General features: G+C 42.6%; 1 protein-coding gene across 5 annotated transcripts in view; it reads left to right on the plus strand.

Moving 5' to 3' along the window:
* The window catches only part of SNCAIP (synuclein alpha interacting protein), a 166,038-nt gene that overhangs the window by 104,530 nt on the left and 39,487 nt on the right, over nucleotides 1-22,021 (plus strand). For 4 of the 5 annotated variants that reach the window (XM_066274184.1, XM_066274182.1, XM_066274186.1 and 1 more), the window contains exon 3: nucleotides 2,529-2,601. In XM_066274184.1, the coding sequence (XP_066130281.1) occupies nucleotides 2,529-2,601 (73 nt within the window). Of the gene's footprint in view, nucleotides 1-2,177; nucleotides 2,212-2,528; nucleotides 2,602-22,021 lie in introns of those variants that run through there. The other variant, XM_066274185.1, reaches the window with a different exon arrangement.

A 22,021-nucleotide genomic window follows, 5' to 3' on the forward strand; every position in this document is an offset into this window, starting at 1 on the left:
AGCAGAATGCATTCGTGTAAGGGTGGCTTCCTGGGTCATTTGCTTATTCCCAAATTTGCAAATAGGAAAATGATTTGGCAAATTGTCTGTTTCCTCTTCATCTCTTCACATCACAACTTAACTACCTTTGCAGCATCCCTTAAGTCCTTAACTGAAACAGATCTACGCATTGATTTTTTTTCTTGTGTCTTTATAAAGAATGGTGAATTTGTTCTACTGTAAATCAAAAGTCATTGCTGCGTTTGACATTCCATATACCCTTACAGTTATCCAAAACTCTGACTTTTCTGACAAATGCATCATCCTTTTCTTAGCTTGCTGTACTTTTTATTTCCATTGCCAGGAGCAGCAAACAACTTTTACTTCAAGATCATTTTTCCCAAAGAATTAAGGTGTATGCCTTCCCAGAAGTGACTTCCTGTGTGACCATGGGAGCAGGAGAGGCAAAGCTTCCATGGGTGAAATAGGTTGAAGCAGTGGCTGGCCATCTGCTTGTCTATGCCCATAGCTCAGTCCCCACACCAACCTGGCAGCCATGCTGTTCAAGTTTAAACCTCTTCAAATTAAAAGTAACTGCACAGAGTAGACCTTTGAGGTCACAGGGGAAGAGCTAAAGGTACAGCTAATAAATAAGTCAGAGATTCTGACATGCCTGACTTCAGGGTAGGGGTTGGCAGTGAGGATGCATGTGGCTGGCAATGCAGACAGATGGCAGCCCACCAGCTTCATTGAATTTATCATTAACTATATTTAAACACAATCAATCTTGAATTTCCTCTCCTTAAACTGTGCTTTGGAACAAAAGCAAAAAAAAAAAAAAAAAAAAAAAAAGAGAAGAGAAAAGAGGGAGAAGGTAAGACTTTGCCAGACCAAAGGGTGTATGGGCACATGGCAGCCAAAACAAAAGGCCTGATTTTAATTGAATTATAGACTGTGTAATTATTTAACTTGTACCAGCTGGTCTCTAGAAGCTACCAGATTCCTTAGAGACCTTGTCCTTGGCTGGAAACATAAGGTACCTTATTAGTAACAACAACAACAAAAAGACCTTCTGTACCTGTGTTGTCCCTGACCCTCAAAGAACATAATGTGGAGGGAAAAGAATTCTCGAAGTTCATTTCTGATTTAAGAAGCAGCCCTCCCTCTCTTTGAGTATGTGAGTGGATTTGCTAATGCACCTGTATTCTCTAAGGAATGGGCCAACACAAACAGGGTGTTATTGCATCAGACAGGTAAGAGTAATTTCTCTAGTTAGTCCTTGGAGACTTTCTTTTTCATTTGGAAGTGCTAGCTATTTAATTTGTTTGTAATATAAAATTGGCAAACTGACAATAGCTACAAGTGCACCCCCTCCTCCTCCTCGCTGTCCTGATACCCTGTGGGAAGCACTTGGGGTCTCCATGTAGATGCTATGCTTCATCTATCAACATCAAGCTAACTAAAGAACCTTCTTATTGACAAATGTGTCCCAATTACACATTCCTCACTTGTAATGCTAAAATAATCCTGAGTTTCCCACGATCATTTTTCTTTTAGATTAAATGGTTTTTTTCCTCCATCCCCCCCCATTTTGCAACACTGAAGTCATTCCTAATATGTTCTCATTTACATAAGAACGTGTTTCCTAAGGTAGAGAGCAAAACATTTCTAGGAAGCTGTATTTTCTGCATTAAAATGAGATTGAAGACAGCCCCATGATTAAAGAAAGAGCTTGTCCTTTATTTGTTTTGAAACACCCTTCTCTAAAGAAAGATTGATTGGCACCAAGCGTAGTTCCCATAAATCATGGCTGTTGATTTTACGTTTGTTTTACCCTTCTGATTTTATGCCCCCTGTGTCATAATTTGTTATCCTGATAGCCAGCCCCTGAGCTGGTGCTGGGTCTGAACCTGCAAGGGGGTTTCTTTCGGTTCAGTCTAATCTATCTGTGAAACAGATGAGCTTTCAAATGCAGAACCACGCTCCTCTTACTTTTTATAACATTACCCCGTATTTTCCATAGAGATTACAGGTTGGACACAGTAAAACCTGTGACACATGGCAACGTTAGGGATGTCTGTGTAGTCCAATCAGCATTGGCACAGATACGGCTCCTGGCCGCCCTGGGTGTTCCAGGAAGCTAGATGCTTCTCCCCCCTGGCTTTCTGCACAGAGATTTCACTCTGAGGCTTCAGAGTGCACATGGATTGGCCATCTCTGGACATTCTCAAGGTCAGAGCATCCTTCCCTCTTCCACAAGAAGCAGAAGTGATGGGTGATGGACGGTCTCTGCCAGATACACTGCACCTTGTTTCCTAGAGAAAGGCCATCAGCCCTCTTTTTAATCTGCACCTGCTTAGATGCTTGGAGGTCGAGCTTGGGCTGCTCCCAGATCACCGAGCAGCCAATTAGCTAGACTTTCTGGATATACATGTTGGACTCAAGTATCACGTCTTGTGTTTTGAATTTTTTCTGTCCAGTTTGAGTGAATGTCACACTCTCAGTTAAAGTGGTATTTTACACCCTTTCTCCTCTGGCTTCCCATCCAGTACTCAGTCACGTCACTCAAGACCATCCCAGAACTGTGCCGAAGATGTGATTCGCAAAACGAAGACAGATCAGGTAGGTTTTGCTTCTCGCCTCTCCTCCTGGTCCTGGATTTTAGTGTGAAAGCTGCTTCCCCTCACATTGTTTGCTCCTGCTTTCTGTTTCCTTTTTCTTTTATAGCTTCTCTATTCACCCTCCTCCCCACTCTCAAAGAACAGATGTTAGGTCATCCTCCAAAGGCTAACAGGACAGGGAGGCTGTCATGAGGATACACGGCTGTGTACAAATAAATGTAGGCGATCATCTTGACAGCCCAAACCACAGTATGCACAGCAATTTACTGAAAACCCAAGAAACCTTTGGTGACAAAACATAATGATGCAGGCGCCAATGAAAAAAAAATGTTAGGTGCATCTGAGACCCATACAGCAAGGCCAGCTTAGGGGATGGCACTTGACCAACATCTGCAACCTTGTCAGGGATGTGACATGCTAGAATCTGCAATAAGGCATGCTGCAGCAGTTAAGATTAGAGCGAAGCTTTAGAGTTTAATAGTGTAAACTAAAGAGAATTATGGCATATAGATGAAAACCAGCTGGTTGACCTTCTGTCCTTGCATCCCCCCACCCCCAACAAAAAGAAGTACATTCGGGCTTGTTTTCCCCTCTGTAAATCAAATTAAACCTCCTTCCTTTTTTCTCTGTGATGGGCAAAAATGAAAATAAAAATGGATATTGATGGGAATGATACCATGGCATTAAACTATGAAATGATGTTTATTATTTTTTCCGAGTAATTACTCTAAGTCATCCCATTAACCTTGCCAAAGCTGGACCTCCTCTGATAGCAGCTAGAATCCTGAGAACCGTAGGTGATGGGAGGTTTAAGATAATCCTGAAATGATGTGTTTCATATTTAACAATTAATAGGTGGTCCTTACCTATGCAGCTACTTAGAATTCTTAGAATCCTTCCTCACGGAAAGGACTTATACAAAGCTAACTTATTTTTCTCCTGTTTGTTTTCTTTTGACATTTTGCTTAGACGAGACGGGGAAAACAATTAGTCTTGCTGTGTGTGTGTGTGTGTGTGTGTGTGTGTGTGTGAAAGTAGTATTTCAATGTTTGGATCAGAAACATGATAGAAGAAGGTTTTAAGTTCAAATAAGAGTTTTCATTTACCTTCAAGTTTTAAAAAAGTATTTTTTTATTTCAAACACACTCAAGTTTATATCGGCTTCAACAGAAGCTTTGACCAGAAGGCTTATCAGGATGTGTTCCCTTGAAAGGCATCACTGGGTTCCAGGTTGAACCTCTTGACAGGCCACCAGCCTCAGAGTCAAGGGACCTGAGTCCGGCCGTTCAAGTTAGCATTCAACCATTTGTCAGCTGTATGACCCTGAGGTTATGACTAAGTTATCTAGAAAGTAAAAAGGAAACTTATTTTGCCAATGTTACCAGACTATTGTTAGGATAAAAATTAGGTAACATATATGAGGTACTTTGTAGATAGAGTATTTTATTTCTTCATTGATTTGAATTAGGGCGTAAGGAAGTAAAAATAATAGCAAACACTTCACTGTTGCTTAATGTGTATGCTGGATATGGTAGAAAGCACTTTACTAACATTAGCTCAATTAATCATAAAATCCCTGTGAGCTAAGCACTAAGATGTTTGTATTATAGATGGGCAAACTGAAACACAGAACAGAGGAATGAAATACCTTGCCCAGAGTCATACAGCAGTTAAGTTACAGAGCATTCAAACCCCAGGAAGTCTGCCTCTAGCAGGCGTCCCCAAACTACGGCCCGAGGGCTGCATGTGGCCTCCTGAGGCCATTTATCCGGCCCCCCACGGCACTTCCGGAAGGGGCACCTCTTTCATTGGTGGTCAGTGAGAGGAGCACTGTATGTGGCGGCCCTCCAACAGTCTGAGGGACAGTGAACTGGCCCCCTGTGTAAAAAGTTTGGGGACCCCTGCTCTAGAGTTATTTTACCATTCTGCATACTACCTCTCAAATAGCTGGACTTGGTGGCATTAATTTAATTTTAGGATATTATCCTTTTAAAACGTTAAAAAACAGCATTTTCCCTCATCAATTAAGTGGTGAATTTCTTTGCATTGTTAAATAGCTTCTCTTGCTTACCAAGTGAAATGACTTAACCAAAGCTTTTGAAACTGATTTTTCCTGGGACTTGTTCATTCCATTTTCTCCAGGTCGTGTGACTTCTAGCCACTTCCACAATAGGCGATGTTAGACATTTCCTCTCTGGTTGAGAAGGGGGCCGATTTCAAGTTCGGAAGCTTGAAAACTTCATGCAGAGCAAAGACCCAGTGCTAAAGGTCATCTGCATTAATTAGACCTGATAGGAAATGGATATATGAGTGGGGGGAAAAAAATCTCAATATAATCCCATGCACAGTCCAATCTGATAGGCCATTTTGAGGCTATCACAGTCCAATTTGATAGGTCATCTTGAGGTAAACCACTTTCCAACGGAGTGAGAATGGTCCAAGGAAAAGAAACGCATGAAAATAGCTATCTCTTGATAGCATTGCGTATCTATGGGTTCCTTTGAAAGAAATCTTAACAAGTCTTCACAGCCAGTTTTAGAAAGAACTGAGGCATTTTCAGTGAGTTCTGTGGGCATCCAAATGTAGGAATACCACCTCCTGCAGCACTCCAGGCTTTCTTGTGCCAGACACTGAGGAGGAGTCAGGGCTGCTTACAAATTTTCATCTTTATGGTGGTTTTTCCCAACAGATGGCTGCAGAAAGCACCTTAGCTTCTGAGAAGAGTCCACATCTTTCTTTTGGATGGGGCACCCTCTAGGGAAACTGTTCCCCAAACCTCCTGTCACTTAGCATATCCTCCACCAGATACAGACATTCCTCCTTACCTTTCTAAAGTGTGTTAGGCACTTTCTACTAAATGTAAATTGTCCAATGTTGACATCCATCCCTGTATTAACAAGTTCTGACCAGATGTTCTTGGATCCATTTTTTTCTTTTATTTAGTCATTCAGCAAATAATCGTTGAGTGTTCTCTGTCCTAGGCACCGAGGACACAATGACAAGATACAGACAAGAGGCAAGCAAAGGAATCACTGAACCAGATCATTTCAGAGAATGAGAGAGTGATAAGAGGTGATTGAAGTCATGTGATGGAGTAATTTGTAGGAGTTGGGGAGGAGAAGGGGCTTTTGGGCGGATCAGGCAGTGCAGAAGGACCCAGCCACGTGAAAACCAGTAAAGAGGGCTGGAGGCAGAAGCACTAGCAGGTGTAAAGTCACTGAGCCAGGAATGAGCTTAGCATGTGTGAGGAAGGAAAAGAAAACCAGTGTAGCTGCGTGTGGTGATCTAAGTGAGGATGAAGTCACGGTCAGGCTGGTCTGTAGGGCCCTGTCTATCATGTGTGTGGAGTTCAGATCCATTCCAAGTGCTGTGAGGGCACTGCCTGCAGGAGTCCAGTTTTTCTAAAATCCTGTTACCTGGAGAGAGCCTCGGTGTGTAGAATCACAACTCTCAAGAAGGGACCCTAAAACTAATCTAGTCTGAGAGAGAGCTAGTGAGATTGTAAATGATAAAGCAGATGGGTAAAATGTTGACAACCAATGAATGTAGATTAAAGGTACACAATGTTCTTTGTACTGTTTTTTTATTTTTTCAAGTCTTCTAGAAATTTATTTACAAATAAAGAGTTATTTTTAAAAGGCAAAAAACTTCGCATAGTCCAAAGTCCATTGGGTCTTTGAAGGTGACCCTAATTATCCTTCCCTGGGGTCATCCAGCCTGTACGTCATCACCTCAGTGACATGGAACTCTCAGCTGCATGGGGCCACCAGCCATAGAAGTTACTTTTTTTTTGGGGGGGGGTGATATTGGTTAATGAAATTATATATAGGTTTCTACTGTACAATTCTATAATCATCAGCTGGATATTTCATGTGTGTTTACCACCCAAAGATAAAGGAAGTCAAATACATGGTGACGAAAGGTTAATATTTTAGTTCATCCAAAATCAGTGTCTCTCAAATTTTCCTCCCTTAATCCTGGTTCTTCCTTTGGAATGCTGGAGAGGGACAGTCCCTCCTGGACAATGGTACCACTAAGTGTTTGGAGATGGCCGTCATTCTCAGTCCTGTCTCCTCCAGGTTGTAACTTCTCTCCACAGTTTTAAGTGCATCCTGCTCTTCCTTCTTGTGCTCTGGTGGGTGACCACCGTTAATCAGCACCCCTCTTAAAAGTGGAGCGCCCTGAACTGAACCTAAAGTCCCTCCATGTATGGTCCAATCAGAATCAGAACCGGTCAGCCCCACAGAGCACCTCCCAGGACTTAAGTACCTTCCACCTTTCCTGCCCCCCCTAGTGGGCTACAAAGAGAAGGCTCATGCCTGTCTGCTTAAGTACCTTCCACCTTTCCTGCCTCCCCTAGTGGGCTACAAAGAGAAGGCTCATGCCTGTCTGCTTCGTCTGCTTTTCAGTTACTGAGAGGACTAGGAGCGTCTACTAAGCCCTGTTAGTGGTCCTGGGAAACCCCTCTGTGAGACATAATACCTCAGGACTCACTCCACTTCCTCCCTGAACCCTGGGCCCGACCCCTGATGGGATTTAAGAAAGGCGAATGGCAGAGTATTGTCAGAGGCCCAGAAATGTCTCTACGCCTTTCTCTAGCTCATCGATGCCCATGGCCTGCCTTGGGAATGCCCTTCCTATAGAAATCTGTGTTTTCCCTCAACAGGAATATTTTAAATTGTTCTCCATCGATGATGCTACGCTATCACTGGGTTTCAATTTTCTGAGAAATAAAATTTTGAAAGGAAGTGTGAAGGTAGTAGAGATGCCGCAAGACAGCAGGAGAGAGGTGAAGAACTAGGAGTTAGAAGTTTGCGAGCGAGTGTTGCCTGTCCCTGGAGCTGCGCAGGTGCTATTGGGAGTTCCCAGTGTTTCCTTAGGTGTGTCGTGTGCCAGACAGTATGCCAGGTCCTCTGTGAATAGCTTATGTGTCCTCAGAATAATTCTCTGAAGAGAGGACCATTATTTATGCCCACTTTATTGACATGGAAACTGAGGCTCCCTGAGGTAACTAATTTGGCTATCGTTCTACAGCAGGGGTAGTCAACCTACTGCCCACTTTTGTATCTCTGTTAGTAGTAAAATTTTCTAACCACCCACCGGTTCCACAGTAATGCTGATTTATAAAGTAGGGAAGTAACTTTACTTCATAAAATTTATAAAGCAGAGTTACAGCAAGTTAAAGCATATAATAATAATTACTTACCAAGTACTTTATGTTGGATTTTCGCTAAATTTGGCAGAATAAATCTTTATAAAACCACTTACTATAGTTAAGTCTATCTTTTTATTTATACTTTGGTTGCTCCACTACTGCCGGCCATGGAAGAAAGCTGGAACGCCCCCTAGTGGGCGGTAGGGACCAGGTTGACTACCACTGCTCTACAGCTAGCAAGTGTATCTGAAGCTGTGTCTACTGACTCCAGAGCCAGTAAGAAATTGAGCCAGCTGCAGAGTAATTTTAGCCCAGGGAACTTTGGCTAGTAGTGTGGGCCAGGGATTAGCAGGATAGACTTTGTATGTGAAAAAATTTACTCCTCTAAAAGAACGTTATTTGTGAGAAGTTTGCGTGTATTCTGTGCCTGATCCCTGCTACTCATGGAGTAAAGAGGATAACACAGTACCGTGAGTGTTAACTCTGCCCTACAGTTTACCCACATGGGGACAAAAATATCTTATGTTGACTTATGTTATTCAAATCAAACATATTCAATGACATTAACTTTGAGTTTTAAAAATTAAATAGTAATTCAAATGCACATTTGTTTCAGTTCATGGTGCTTTAAATGTCTTGTGATTCTTCAAAATGTGTATCTGCTGAGCTCATTGTATCATTTTCTTATGAAAGAAGGAAATAAATATTAATGCAGCTTTGCGTCTGAGAACTTAGATGCTCTGAGATTATAAAATTTGGTTCTGTAACAGTAATAAATGGCCTGAGGATGTTTGAGAGAAGATTCTGAAAGAACATACCTAAATTATACCTCACTGGATGACGATGAGTAAAGGTGCACAATGCTTTTAAAACTTAATATCTGGTAAAAATAATTTTGGATGTATATTTAAGAGCATTGCAGATTTTCTGTATTTTTAGTCCCTGTGCATGTAAATTTTGTCATAAACCCTAAATTTTTTAAAATACGGGGTTTTTAAAGATTTCCAAGGATTTCAGACAGCACCCAAAATAATGAGTTGATGTGAAATTTATCCTTTCACGCTGCCGTGACATAGCTGATGATACTAAGTAAATAAACAATATAAAAATTAAGATTTAATATTAAAGTATGAAAGGGAAGGTTGGCACGACACTTGAAATTAAAAATCCTGCTAATTGAACCATTTCACATGATGTAACATAAAATGGACTCCAAAGAGTAGGAAACATGTTTGCTAAGATCTCAGTCAAGAAAACAAACACTATGGCCCTGGCTGGTTGGCTCAGTGGTAGAGCATCAACCCAGCATGTGGATGTTTTGGGTTTGATTCCCAATCAAGGCACACAGAAGAAGCACCCATCTGCTTCTCCAGCCCCCCTCCTCCCTTTTCTCTCTCTTCCCCTCCCACAGCCATGGCTCAGCTGGTTTGAGCACATTGGCCCTGGGCACTGAGGATGGCTCTGTGAAGCCTCTGCCTCAGGTGCTAAAAATAGTTCAGTTGCAAGCATGGCCCCAGATAGGCAGAGCATCGGCCCCAAACGGGTTGCCAGATGAATCCCAGTCGAGGAACATACAGAAGTCTGTCTCTCTATCTCCCCTCCTCTCACTTGGAAAAGAAGAAAAAAAAAAAAGAAAGAAAGAAAATGAACACTTTAATTCAATAAAGAATCTAACATTTATGACAAAATTCTCAGTTTATCTAAATATAGTAAAAATTTACATACAATAAAACATCTAGATGTGAATGTTAGTCAAATAAAACAATAATATTTATTTTTTGAATAAAATAAAAATTATACAAGTAATATAATTCATTGTAATAAATGGAAAGTAAAAACTACAATTAACTCTGCCACCAAAATTACTGTCTCTTTATAGTATTTTTTCTGGAGGCACTTTTTATAGTATTTTTTCTGGAGGCATTTTTTATAGTGTTTCTTCTGGAGGCTTTATTTGGGGGGATGGTTGTAATCATAATGTTAGGAAAGTTATATCTGTTGCTTTTTTTTCTGTTGCAAGAGAATGTGCATGGCCATCATTTTGAATGAACCACAGAAATTATTCCTGAGGGTAGAGCTGCACTCTGGCCAGAGGGAGAGACCATCTCTACCTTTAAATCATTAACACTCTGTTTATGTTCCTACGAGAAAGAGTAGGTGTCATATTTGGAAATATAGGAGCACGGAGTGATAGCGAAGTTAAAATTAAACTCTGGTAATGTAAAAAAAAAATAAAGAAAGGGGTGGAATGTAACAGAGCCTATGTATGTTGCATCTTGGCACCTTTCTCTCTTCACTTGAACATTTCTTCTCTTTATTTGACCATAGCTATAAGCAGCAAATTTTTTTCTTTTTTAAAAAAAATTTAATTGAATTTATTGGGGTGACATTGGTCAATAAAATTAAACAGGTGAGCACCTACCCCCCAATCTTTGTCTGTCATCTCCCTGTCTCCTCTCTGCAGTTCCCTGCTGCAGTCCCCACAGTGTTGTCTGTGTCTATAAATTTTCTTTCCTTTGCTTAATCCCATCGCCTTTTACACCTATCTCTCCAACCCCCATCCTGTCTGACAGCTGAGTCTGTTCTCCATATCTATGTTTCTATTTTGTTTGCTAGTTTATTTTGTTCACTAGATTCCACATATAAGTGAAATCCTATTGTACTTGTCTTTCTCTGACTCACTTATTTCATTTAACACCATAATCTCCAGGTCCATCCATGCTGTCACAAAAGGTAAGATTTCCTTCTTTTTTATGGCTGCATAGTAGTCCATTGTGAAAATGGACCACAACTTTTTTATCCACTCATCTACTGATGGGCGGCGCTTGGGCTGCTTCCCAATCTTGGTTATTGTAAATAACACTTTAATCATCATAAGGGTGTATATATTCTTTCAAATTAGTGTTTCCAGCAATTCTACTTCTAGGAATATATCCAACGTAGCTCCCTGATTTTCTTAAATGCTAGCAGCCTTGGGGAATTAAGAAAATCGGGAATGAGACATATTAGAGGGAGAGAAAAATCAAGGTGAAGGGACTCACAGTCTCCTCTCCTGTGTTTTGGTTATTTTTATTGGACTCTAAAAAACAAATGTTTCACACTTATAAATGACAGAAATTGCTTGGTAGAAATGAGTTCGAAGAAATCTGGATAAGGAAGGACGAGAAACTGGAAGTACAAAGACAAGCATTTAGCCAGGGAGGGAAAGAACTGAAGCACAGGGACAAGGAGAAGTATCTTGTACCTTGTCGAGGCCTCACAATGAATTTCTTCTCTGAAGTCTCAGTCCTGTCCTAAGGGTGAGGTGGTGTCTGGTCCCATCTTCCCAGCCCAAGGCTAAAGTATGAGTACATGGCACTAGGGCAGGGGAAGGGGGCATGGTTACTAGATTTGGGGCTTTATAGCATCTCTGACAGCATCTCTTTTGTTGCTAAAAACATATCCTTTTCCTTTGGTTCCCACTACTAGATGGGCTCTTTCTTCCCATTTTAAATGACCCCTGTTTGGTCCATATATCTCCTTTGCCCTGACCCTTCCCTTTAAAAAACCCACAAAAGAAACTGAAGTAACAGAAACAGAATCCTAGAATCTCATAGTTGAAGAATCCTCAGAGAAAGTCAAGAGCTTTGACTTTCACAAAAGCCCAGACCTTGCTCTGGCAGTTGATCCCTGAGGCCCTTGCATCTCACATTGTGGTCCAGACCCAGAACCAGCACCAGCACCAGCACCAGCACCAGCACCAGCACCGTCAACATCACCTGGGACTTTCTTAGCAGTGCAGACTCTCAAGCCTTGCCCCAGACTCCAGAATCAGATCTGCATTTTAAGAAGCTCTCCAGGTGATTCATTTATGCATATGCAACATGGAGAAGCATGTTGCCACCTCACTGCTCATCTCTTGTTCATGGTTAGGCATGGGGACCTTTTCTTTTCAAGTGAGAGGAGGGGATATAGAGAGACAGACTCCTGCATGCGCCCAGACTGGGATCCACCTGGCAACGCCCATCAGGGGCCAGATGCTTAAGTCAACCAAGCTATTTTTAGCACCTGAGGCTGGCAAACTTGGACCAATGATCTATTCTCAGGGTCCGGGCTGGAGCTTGAACCAATCAAACCATTGGCTGCAGGAGGGGAAGAAGGAGAGAAGGGGGAGTGGAAAAGAAGCAGATGGTTGCTTCTCTAGTGTGCTCCGACCAGGAATGAAACCAAGGACATCCATATGCCAGGCTGACACTCTATCCACTGAGCAAACGGGCCAGGGCCTAGGGTGATCTTTTCTAAAATGCAGATCTGATCATGCCACTCAATGCTCAAAGTATCCCAAGATGGTTCTCAAGATATACAGTGGGAAACACTCTTGTGTTGCCTTCAGCATATTGAGTTATCTTCTCCTGGATCAACAAGCTTCCTTGCATGCCACTCTGCCCTTGCCTTTGTGCCTGCCAGTCACGTCAAGGATCCTCCTGCAGTTCTCCAGGTGTGCTGTGTTCTTTCACATGGGATGCCCTTCCATCGTTCCTTTCACTTCCAAGTTCACCTTCTCAGGGCCCATTGACTTCCTCCCTAGACCACCACTATCCAGTGGAAATATAATGCAATCCATTTACATAATTTAAATTTTTCTAGTAGCTAGATTTAAAAATATATACCAGCCTGACCTGTGGTGGCACAGTAGATAAAGCATTGACCTGGAATGCTGAGGTTGCCTGTTCGAAACCCCGGGCTTGCAAAGCACATATGAGAGGCAACTACTATGAGTTGATGCTTTCTGCTCCTCCCCCCACCCTTTCTCTCTCTTCTCTCTAAAACTCAGTAAGTGAAATCTTTGAAAAATTTTTAAATATATAAACATACAAGGTTAATTTAATAATATTTTTTATTTAACCCAATAAATCAAAACTATTATCATTTTAATGTATATCACTAGCCACGTTTTAAGTGCTTAATAGCCACAGGTGTCAAATGGCTTCTATTTTGAGCAATGCAAGCCTAAATTATATTAATAACCCTTCAAACTTCTATTATTTCCTAGCTCTCTATGCTTTTCCTATTTAAATATCTGTCTTTAAAATATTATTGCCTGTCCTGGCTGGATGGCTTAGTTGGTTGGAGCATCATCCCAGAGCATGGAGTTTGCCAGTTTGATTCCCTGGTCAGGACACATACAGGAGCAGCCCAGTGTTCCTGTCTCTCTCTCCCTGCCTCTCACTAAATCAATCAATCAATCAATCAATCAATATAATTGCCTGACCTGTGGTGGGATGGGACAGTGGATAAAGCCTGAACCTGGAATGCTGCGGTTGATAGTTTAAAACCCCGAGCTTGACCAATCAAAGCACATAAGAGAAGCAACTACTGTGAGCTGATGCTTCCTACTCCTTACGTCCCCTTACCTGTCTGTCTCCTCTCTCTAAAAGTCAGTATATAAAATCACTGGGAAGGAATTATTAATAATGTGATGTTGGTTTGATATCAGTTTTCTCTAAAAGACTAAATAAAATCTCTTTGGTGTAATTTTGTTCATTATAATATCTCCAGTGTCTGGCACTGGTGCTAAACACAGGGGTGGGCAAAAGTAGGCTTACAGTTGTGAAGCAGAGTTTATTCTTGTACTATTTATTAATTATTGTATTTTGTCTTTTTTCATATGAACAACTGTAAACCTACTTTTGCCCACCCCTGTGTATATTGAGTTTGGATGGACGGATGGATGTGGGTTTTGTGTTTTAACTGAGGTTTGGGACAACCCTTCTCTTCATTTGGTTTGGCACTTAGATCCTTCAGTTATCTCCCCTCTTAGCTACCCCCTCAGTGTCTTTCTCTCTGTGGGGTCATTACCCTCATCATACAAACACTCTATTTCTTATCTTGAAAAACCAAGTAAACAGTACCCCTTCTAGTGGCTTCCAGCCTGATTCTCTGCTGCTTCCTCTCCCCCTACCCCCTATTTTCAGCCAACCTGCTTTAAAGAGATAAGGGGACCTCCATCTCTAGCCTTCTACTTCCCTTTCACCCTAAGTGCCGACGGCCTGACCTTCACCTCTCTAGGAATGGTCGCAGCTTCCATGTTGCCAAATCCGTTGGCACTGCTCGTTCTTATCTTTCTTGGCCTTGATGTTATCTGACACTTGGCCATGCTTTTCTGGAAACATCTTCCTCTCTTGGTTCTGTGATACCACTTTGTTCCTCATTTTTCTCCTAATATTCTGACACTTTCTTAGTCTCCTTTGCAACTCCTTTTCCTTCTCTGCTTGACCTTTAAATATCTACGTGGGACTTAAGTATTCAGTAGGACTCTGGCTCCTGTCAATATCCGTGTCTCTCTGGGTTGATGTCACATGTGTTTTCACAGCCTCACATACCACCTACATGTTGCTGCTGCTTGCCTCAGCTCTCCAAGCCTCCTGCTTCCTGGCCCACTCAGTATGTACACGAGCTGTCGTGTGGAATTCTGACGAGGAAGTCTTGAATCTCCCTTCTTAACATGTCCCTCTTCTTACCCCCCCTCATAAACATACCCAGTGTACTGAACATTCACCCAGTGGCTGAGGCCAGAATTCTCCCTCTCCCTCCCACTCAACATCGATCTATGTATCAGGCCCTGGGCTGTCAGTGCTCAAAGTGCCCCATCTGTCCACTTGTCTTCATCTCAACAGCCACCAGCTCATCCGGGTCACCTCTATGTTTCTTCTGGGTTAACAGCCATGAACCAGTCTTCCCTCTTTGTTCATCGCTAGTCCTTGCCCACCCGTTTCCCACAGAGCAGGCAGAAGGGTCTAGTGTATAAAATAAAGCAGATTACTTCTCTGTGAACCACCCCGCCCAGGGATACCGCATTTCAGTTAAAATACAAACCAAACTCTTTATTGTGGTCAATAAAGCCCCTAAATGAGCTGGCCTCTGACAGCCTCCCCAACTTCATCTCTGATCATGTTCAGCCTGGCTCACTGGGCTCTAGAGAAAAGAACTTTGGGAGCAGATTCTCTCTTGCATTTAGCATTGCACCCAGATCTTCACAGAATTATCTTTCCTCTTGTATTTCCCCCCAGATCCTCACAAAATCAGCTTCTTGTCCCGTTGATCTTAGCTTACATGTCTCCTCCACGATGAGACTTCTCAGCCATTCTCTAATCCAATAGCCTGCTTGTCTCTTTCTGAGTACTTTGCATTGTGTCATTTCTGATTCCTCGGTATTATCACTTTGCTATCTGGTTCCGCCATTGGGGCAGGGAGTATGTCCACTTCATTCACCTTGGCACCCCAGAACCACGTGCACAAAAGGCATTCAACAAGTGTTTGTTGAATGAGTAAAACCTGTAAGAGCATTTTAGCATTCTGCCAATGACTTGAACACTTCTGGACAAGCTGTATTATATTCTTGTATGTCTGGCTTACATAAGAGAGAGATAGCCACCTTTCACCAGCTGAAGGAATTAAGAGCTGAAAGAACAGATTCTCAGGGATAAGATGACTCTAAATCTAGGCTGATGCACTCAAGATAAAGGAGGAAATTTCTTTCACTCAATTGTTTCTAAGAAAAATTGTTATTAAAAATCATTTTCTAATGGCTGCCAGCTATTTTCTGTTGAGGAAAGGTGGCTGGGTGAAAGGGTTGGAGGGATTGAGCAAAAAGGGGGGAAAAAAAGAGAAAAAACTAGAAAAAGCTCAGGAACACAGACAGCACTGTGGTGGTTGCCAGGGGCAGGGGGCGGTGGGGAGTGGAGACAGTGGTGATGGGAGGGGACCTGACTGGGGCTGTGAATGCACAGGACAGTGAACAGATGACGTGATGTACTATTGTCACCTGAACTCTGTATCATTTTGTTAACCAGTGTCACCTCAGTAATTAAAAAAAAAATAATAACTCCACCATTTTCCTAACTGTGCTGCCACACAGAGGCTCAGTGTCAGTGGTTGCCAAACTCCGGGCAGAGAGCACGGTTAGGATTTAGGTAAAAATGGATCCGAAATGAGTACAACCAGATTTTGCCACTGGTTTCTGGAATTAATTGCCTACATGTGACCCAAATAGAGCAAATGTGAATTGCATGTTTAGGAAATAATTTTCATCTTCATGAAGGTGGCCCTGCAGGGTTACGGAAAGAAGTTGGAGTCCAGGAAACTCAGCCCTGGTAGAGGAGTCAGAGTGCGATGTGTTTTCCACATAGCGCTTAAAATTCCCTGAGTGCTCATTTATTTCCATGTAGGAACTCGTGGGAACTGCTCATCCATTCTCCAGCGTTCTCGTGAAAATCTAAGAGCATCCAAGATTTTCATGCAAAACCTCTAAGAAAATCATCCACTTATACTCAGAAACATAGGTAACTTTATGGAAATATGTGATTCCAAAGTGTTAAATGGAGGGCATTTCAGAATACCAATTAAAAAACATCCTTGGAAGTCTTAAACTGCACATAAGCCTTTTTTCTGCAGTTACAGCCACGCCTGAGCGATGTTCAGGGACCTGCACCCGAGACGCGGCAGTGGCTCCCTGTGCACTTGTGCTGCGACAGGCCTCCGGCTGCACCTGGCTTTGTTCAGCCGCCCCTGCCCTGTTCCCTCTGCAGCCATGTGACTGAGAGCTCTGGCCAGGCGGGAACTCGCCTGGGGCTGCCGTGAGGAAGAGGGGGCGGCAGGCTGCACTGGTTCTTCCTCCTAGTCCTCCCCTCGGGCCCCTCGTGAGCACCACCTCAAAAGGAGACCAAGTGTCACAGACTGTCACTTTGTTTCTCATACAATATTGAATTCATTTAACTTTTAGGGAAAGAAAAGTTAAGACAACACTGTATCCAAAAGACATACCCCCTTTTCTTTTTCTTCTTGATGTCTAAACCTCTTATTTTTTATTGAACTAACACAATTTATTACTATTTTTTTTTTTGTATTTTTCCATAGTTAGAAGCGGGGAGGCAGTCAGACAGACTCCCCGCATGCGCCAACCAGGATCCACCCGGCACGCCCACCAGGGGGCGATGCTCTGCCCATCTGGGGCGTTGCTCTGTTGCAGCGAGAGTGTGCTTGAGGCAGAGGCCATGGAGCCATCCTCAGCACCCAGGCCAACTTTGTTCCAATGGAGCCTTGGCTGCAGGAGGGGAAGAGAGAGAGAGAGAGAAGGAGAGCGGGGGAAAAGTAGAAAAGCAGATGGGTGCTTCTGTGTGCTCTGACCGGGAATTAAACCTGTGACTTCCACATGCTAGGCCAACACTACCGCTGAGCCAACCGTCCAAAGCTTATTACTATTTTAGAACAAGTCTCACAAAATGACATTCAGAAACTCAACATTTCTAAATAATGTAAAAAAAATAAGTTTAGTCAAATTCCTGCACATAAAAGATTATTACCAAAATATTAATAGATGTTAATAGATGATAAAATATTCTTCAGAGTGGAGTTGGTCCTAGAAGCCAAAGATTCAGGAATGATGCTGATAATCCTGACTGACAGATAGCCCAGGAGAAGTAGCTGACAATATGCAGCGGGCATTTAGGGAGCCATCGGTTGGATACGGGGAGCAGAGGGTAGAGGGTAGGGATTTTCCAATACTCACCCTGCCCTGTACCCCACCCCACCTCACACACACTCACACTCACACTCCTCCATCTGCCTCTTGCTTTCTCTTACAAAGGAGCAGTAACTCTGTGTTCTTTGTCTTTGACATCAGAGCAACACTGTAAAACACCGCCACCTTCAGTTAAAACTGGTGTGTTTCTGCATTTTCCAGAAACCAGCTGAGCTTGCGAACACTTTCCAGAAAACACGCTGAGCAAGTTCTTACTTTCTACGTTTCTGTGCTGCTCTGCTTGATGTCTCTTGATGTGTATCTCTTTCTAGAATTCAGCACAAAAGAGGGAGGGACGGAGGGAGGGAGGGAAGAAAAAGGAAGGGAGGGAGGGAGGAAGGGAGGGAGGAATATAAGGCTTAATCCACTTAAGAGGTTTTATTAATGTCAAAGTGAAGGTCAGCATACTTTTTAGATGACAGAATAACTCTGAAGCCATGTACTTTCCTTAGACCCACCAATTGTTATTCTACTTGAACTGTACTTTTGAAGTCCAAAGGTTTAAAGTTGTCAAAATATTGAGTCTGATTTCATGATAGAACATGGCTTGTTGGTGAAGAAGTATCGTTTCTCTCCAGGGTAGGAGGGGCTTGAGTATGTCTATGAGTATTCACAGTCCAAAGACACGGATGCAGATGGGGCACAAAGTTAAGTGACAATTCTGGGTGGAACTGGGAATAAAGAAATGTGAACCTGACACTTGCAACAGCTGCTTGATATCAGTAGCCACTTTAACTCCGGAAATTTAAAGCCAAATCATGTATCATTTCCAATAGTATTTTAACATCTTATTGTGAAATAGTTTTGATTTATATTTTTATAAATACAGTAATAAAGTCCTCTGTACTTCCCCTGTAGCCTCACAGTTCTCTCAGTAATGGGTATGGAGCATCACTGGCACATCCCTGAGAGGGATGAGCCAGCAACCCTGTGGGAACATTCCAGAAACATGCCTTCCTTATACTCATTCATTCCAATGGGACAACCTGAACACAAGTCTCTAAATCCAGAGCTCACCCTTTTCTGGGATCAGGTAACAGTATAGGATGGTACAGGTGAGGATATGGCCTGCAGTCCTCAGACTCCATACCTTCTTCCTATCATCCAAGATGGGTGAAGTCGACTGTCACCACTTCTTCTAGAGCCTGGGGTGCTTGGAATAAGCAGTTCCCTAGAGACTTCAGTTCATATTGGGTTAAGGAAACTCATCACTCTCGCATTGGCATCCCTCATCTTTCATAATGTCCCTCCCTCAGGTGTAAAAATGGAAGGGAATGAAATGTTGGAGAACTTAAAAGATACGTTCTTGAAGGTGCCTAGATTTCCGGGAGCTATAGATGCGAAGTGTATTGATTGTTATGCACATTTTTTTTGTGTGTGTATTTTTCTGAAGCTGGAAACTGGGAGGCAGTCAGACAGACTCCTGCATGCGCCCAACTGGGATCCACCTGGCACGCCCACCAGGGGGCGATGTTCTGCCCATCCGAGTGTCGCTCTGTTGCGACCAGAGCCATTCTAGCACCTGAGGCAGAGGCCATAGAGCCATCCTCAGCGCCCGGGCCAACTTTGCTCCAATGGAGCCTCGACTGTGGGAGGGGAAGAGAGAGACAGAGTGAGAGTTAAAACAGACCATTTTGCTTCATGGAAAATAGAATTTATTTAATTTTTAAAAATAAACAGTAGGGGAACACTTTTATCCTAAAGGCATACCGCTTTTCTTTCTCTTCTTGATGTCTAAAGTTCATATTTTCTAAGCTGAACATATAATTCCATATTTAAAAGTAAAGTAGGCCTTTTGGGAGCCAGCATTGACGTTCAGTCTTAAAAATTGTCTTCACCATTGCAATAGCAAACTGTACATTATCTTCCTAAGAAAATACTAATTTATCAGTCCCAAGAGCCAAAGAATTGTTCTGTGTCAGCAATCAGCTTAGCCTCATAATTACAAATTTGTAAGGATCTGTTGAAAGACACAGATCCAGAAGAATTACAGTGTTTCATAGTGAGTCACTCAGAAGAAAGAGCCCTGTTATTTGTAGACATTCCATCCAGTCACAGAAATTTAGAGGTGGGTCAGGTCTTAGCAATCATATAGTCTAACCCTTTGTTTTACAGATGAAGAAAACAAGACTTAGAACTTGTAGGAAATACATAAAACTGTTTCAATATGCAATGCATCTTCTAAATGTCTGAACATCTTCAATAGCTGACTAATACTGTCTTTGAAATAGTTGGACACAGTTAGTGTGCCCAAACTGTGGCAAAAGTACCTCATTGTGACAAGACTTTATTTACTATATCTTTAGTCTAGCATATTCCTTTCACATTCTTCCTTCCCCATCTTACCCCCTTCCTTCCTTCTACCCTTTCCTCCCTCTCTCCTCCCTTTATTCATTTATTCATTAAAAGATTTAGTGACCGCCTGACTGGTGGTGGCACAGTAGATAGTGTGTCAACCTAGGATGCTGAGGTCCCAGGTTTGAAACCCTGAGGTTACTGGCTTGAGCACAGGCTCAACAGCTTGAGTGTGGAATCGTCTACCTAGATGATCCCATGGCTGCTGGCTTGAGCCCAAAGGTCACTGGCTTGAAGCCCAAGGTTGTCGACTTGAGCAAAGGGTCATTGGCTTGGCTGGAGCCCCCCAGTCAAGGCACATATGAAAAGCAATCAATGAACAGGTGAAGTGACACAACTATGAGTTGGTGCTTCTCATCTCTTCTTTCCCTTCTTATCTCTCTCTTTCTCTATCTCTCTCTCTCAATTAAATAAATAAATAAAATTTAGCTACTAAGCCCCAGTACCTGTGAGATATTGTGCTAGACAGAGGGCTGGTTATAAACACAAGGTTTACAAGCAGTCTTTGCCCCGAGGAGCTCTGGAAAAAGAAGGTGAAACTAATGAATGAGCAAACAGTTGCAGCAGATCTTCAGAAATGCCCAACTCTTGTGTATGGCCAGATACTATCCAGTCACTGAGAAGCAAGGAGCAATGCTTCCCTGGGAGAGAACGAGGAAGAGCACTGTGGAGGTAACACCTGAGGGGAATCTTGTCAGATGAGCCTGCATCTCAGGCAGAGAAGGCAACCAGGGGATTGTAGGAGAGGGGGGATTTTCCCAAAGGCGAGAGCAGTGAAGAAAGGACGAAGGTTAACCAGAAAGGATGAGTTTAGTGATGGAAGCACAGGGAAAAAAAAGTGATGTGGGAATAATGGGTTCTGAAAGGAGAAGATAAGTTAGGAGATAAATAAAAGAATGCTACATACATTGCTACTATCCTGAAAGCCTGGGTTTCCCAAACCTCAGTGATTCAAGTGTTATTTCCATAACGTGTGTTATACCCAGCATCTACCTCTGTTAATTTTGCTTTACTTATGTGTATTTGTACTATAATTTACTTAACATATTTTTCTAAAGTAACTTAGACACTTGTTCTTAAAAGAAACTTGATGTTAATGTTGTAAATAGAAAATCAGTGTCAGCCTGACCAGGCAGTGGCACAGTGGATAGACCATTGGAGTGGGATGCGGAGGACCCAGGTTCGAAACCCTGAGGTGGCCAGCTTGAGTGCAGGCTCATCTGGTTTGAGCAAGGCTCACCAGCTTGAGCCCAAGGTCGCTGGCTTGAGCAAGGTGTTACTCGGTCTGCTGAAGGCCCATGGTTAAGGCACATATAAGAAAGCAATCAATAACAACTAAGTTGCCACAATGAAGAATTGAAGCTTCTCATCTCTCTCTCCCTTTCTGTCTGTCTGTCCCTATCTGTCCCTCTCTCTGTCTGTCTCTGTCTCACACACACACACACACACACACACACACACACACGAAAACCAATGTCATTCGCAGTAATTTTAAGGTCTTCATTAAAATGAAGGTGATGAAAAGAAAATATTTCTGCTTACTCTTTACCTACGAAAATTTCTGAACCCATAGCCTGTGGCCTCATTATTCCAAAGGGAGATTAAAATTTTTGGAGAGTAATTAAATTCATTGTAACATCAAATTGAGACCCCTTAAATTAATTAGGAGAAAGAGAGAGAGTTGAAAGTTGTCTAGCTTCCTCCCTTTCAGTTGGAGTATTTAGCGTGGCTCCATCCGGGGTTTTTAGCTGTGTGCCATCTTAGTACTGTGTGGATTTGCACCTTGCATAGGAGGACATACTGTTGCAGGCAGTACAGGCCACCTGAGGATTTGAACTAAGAAGTAACAAAATGAGACTTACCTAAAGAGGGATAAACCAGGACTGGAAAGGAAGACCAAAAAAGTAGGTAGAACCTTGAAGAAACTGTGAGAGGGTCCTAGTGTGGTCCAGTCAGTATAATAAGATGAAGAAAAGGGGTTTGAGAAAGATATATGATCAGGCCATAGCAGGACCAGGACGTGGTTCCTGAGGGGTGTGGGCAGGGGTCAAAGGAAGAGAAGGGGCAGCCATGCCTTGGAGATGGGTTGCCCAGTAGACGGTAAGTGGTCATGTGGTCCAGGAGTAAGGGATATGATTAGGGAAGACAGTGGAGTGGGTGTGTATGTGTGTGTGTGTCGAGTGAGGAGGGGAAGGAGACAAAGTAAGCAAGGGTGGAGAGCGATAAGGACCCCATACATCAGAACATTCTGCCTGCCACAAATACTTGCAGTTTGCAGGCTCATGGTGAATATTTGTTGAATAAATGGTGAAGTGTGGATGGTCAGCAGGCAATTGGAAATATCTTGCTGGT

Source organism: Saccopteryx bilineata, chromosome 4 (genome assembly GCF_036850765.1).
Source record: "Saccopteryx bilineata isolate mSacBil1 chromosome 4, mSacBil1_pri_phased_curated, whole genome shotgun sequence".
Lineage (NCBI taxonomy): Eukaryota > Metazoa > Chordata > Mammalia > Chiroptera > Emballonuridae > Saccopteryx > Saccopteryx bilineata.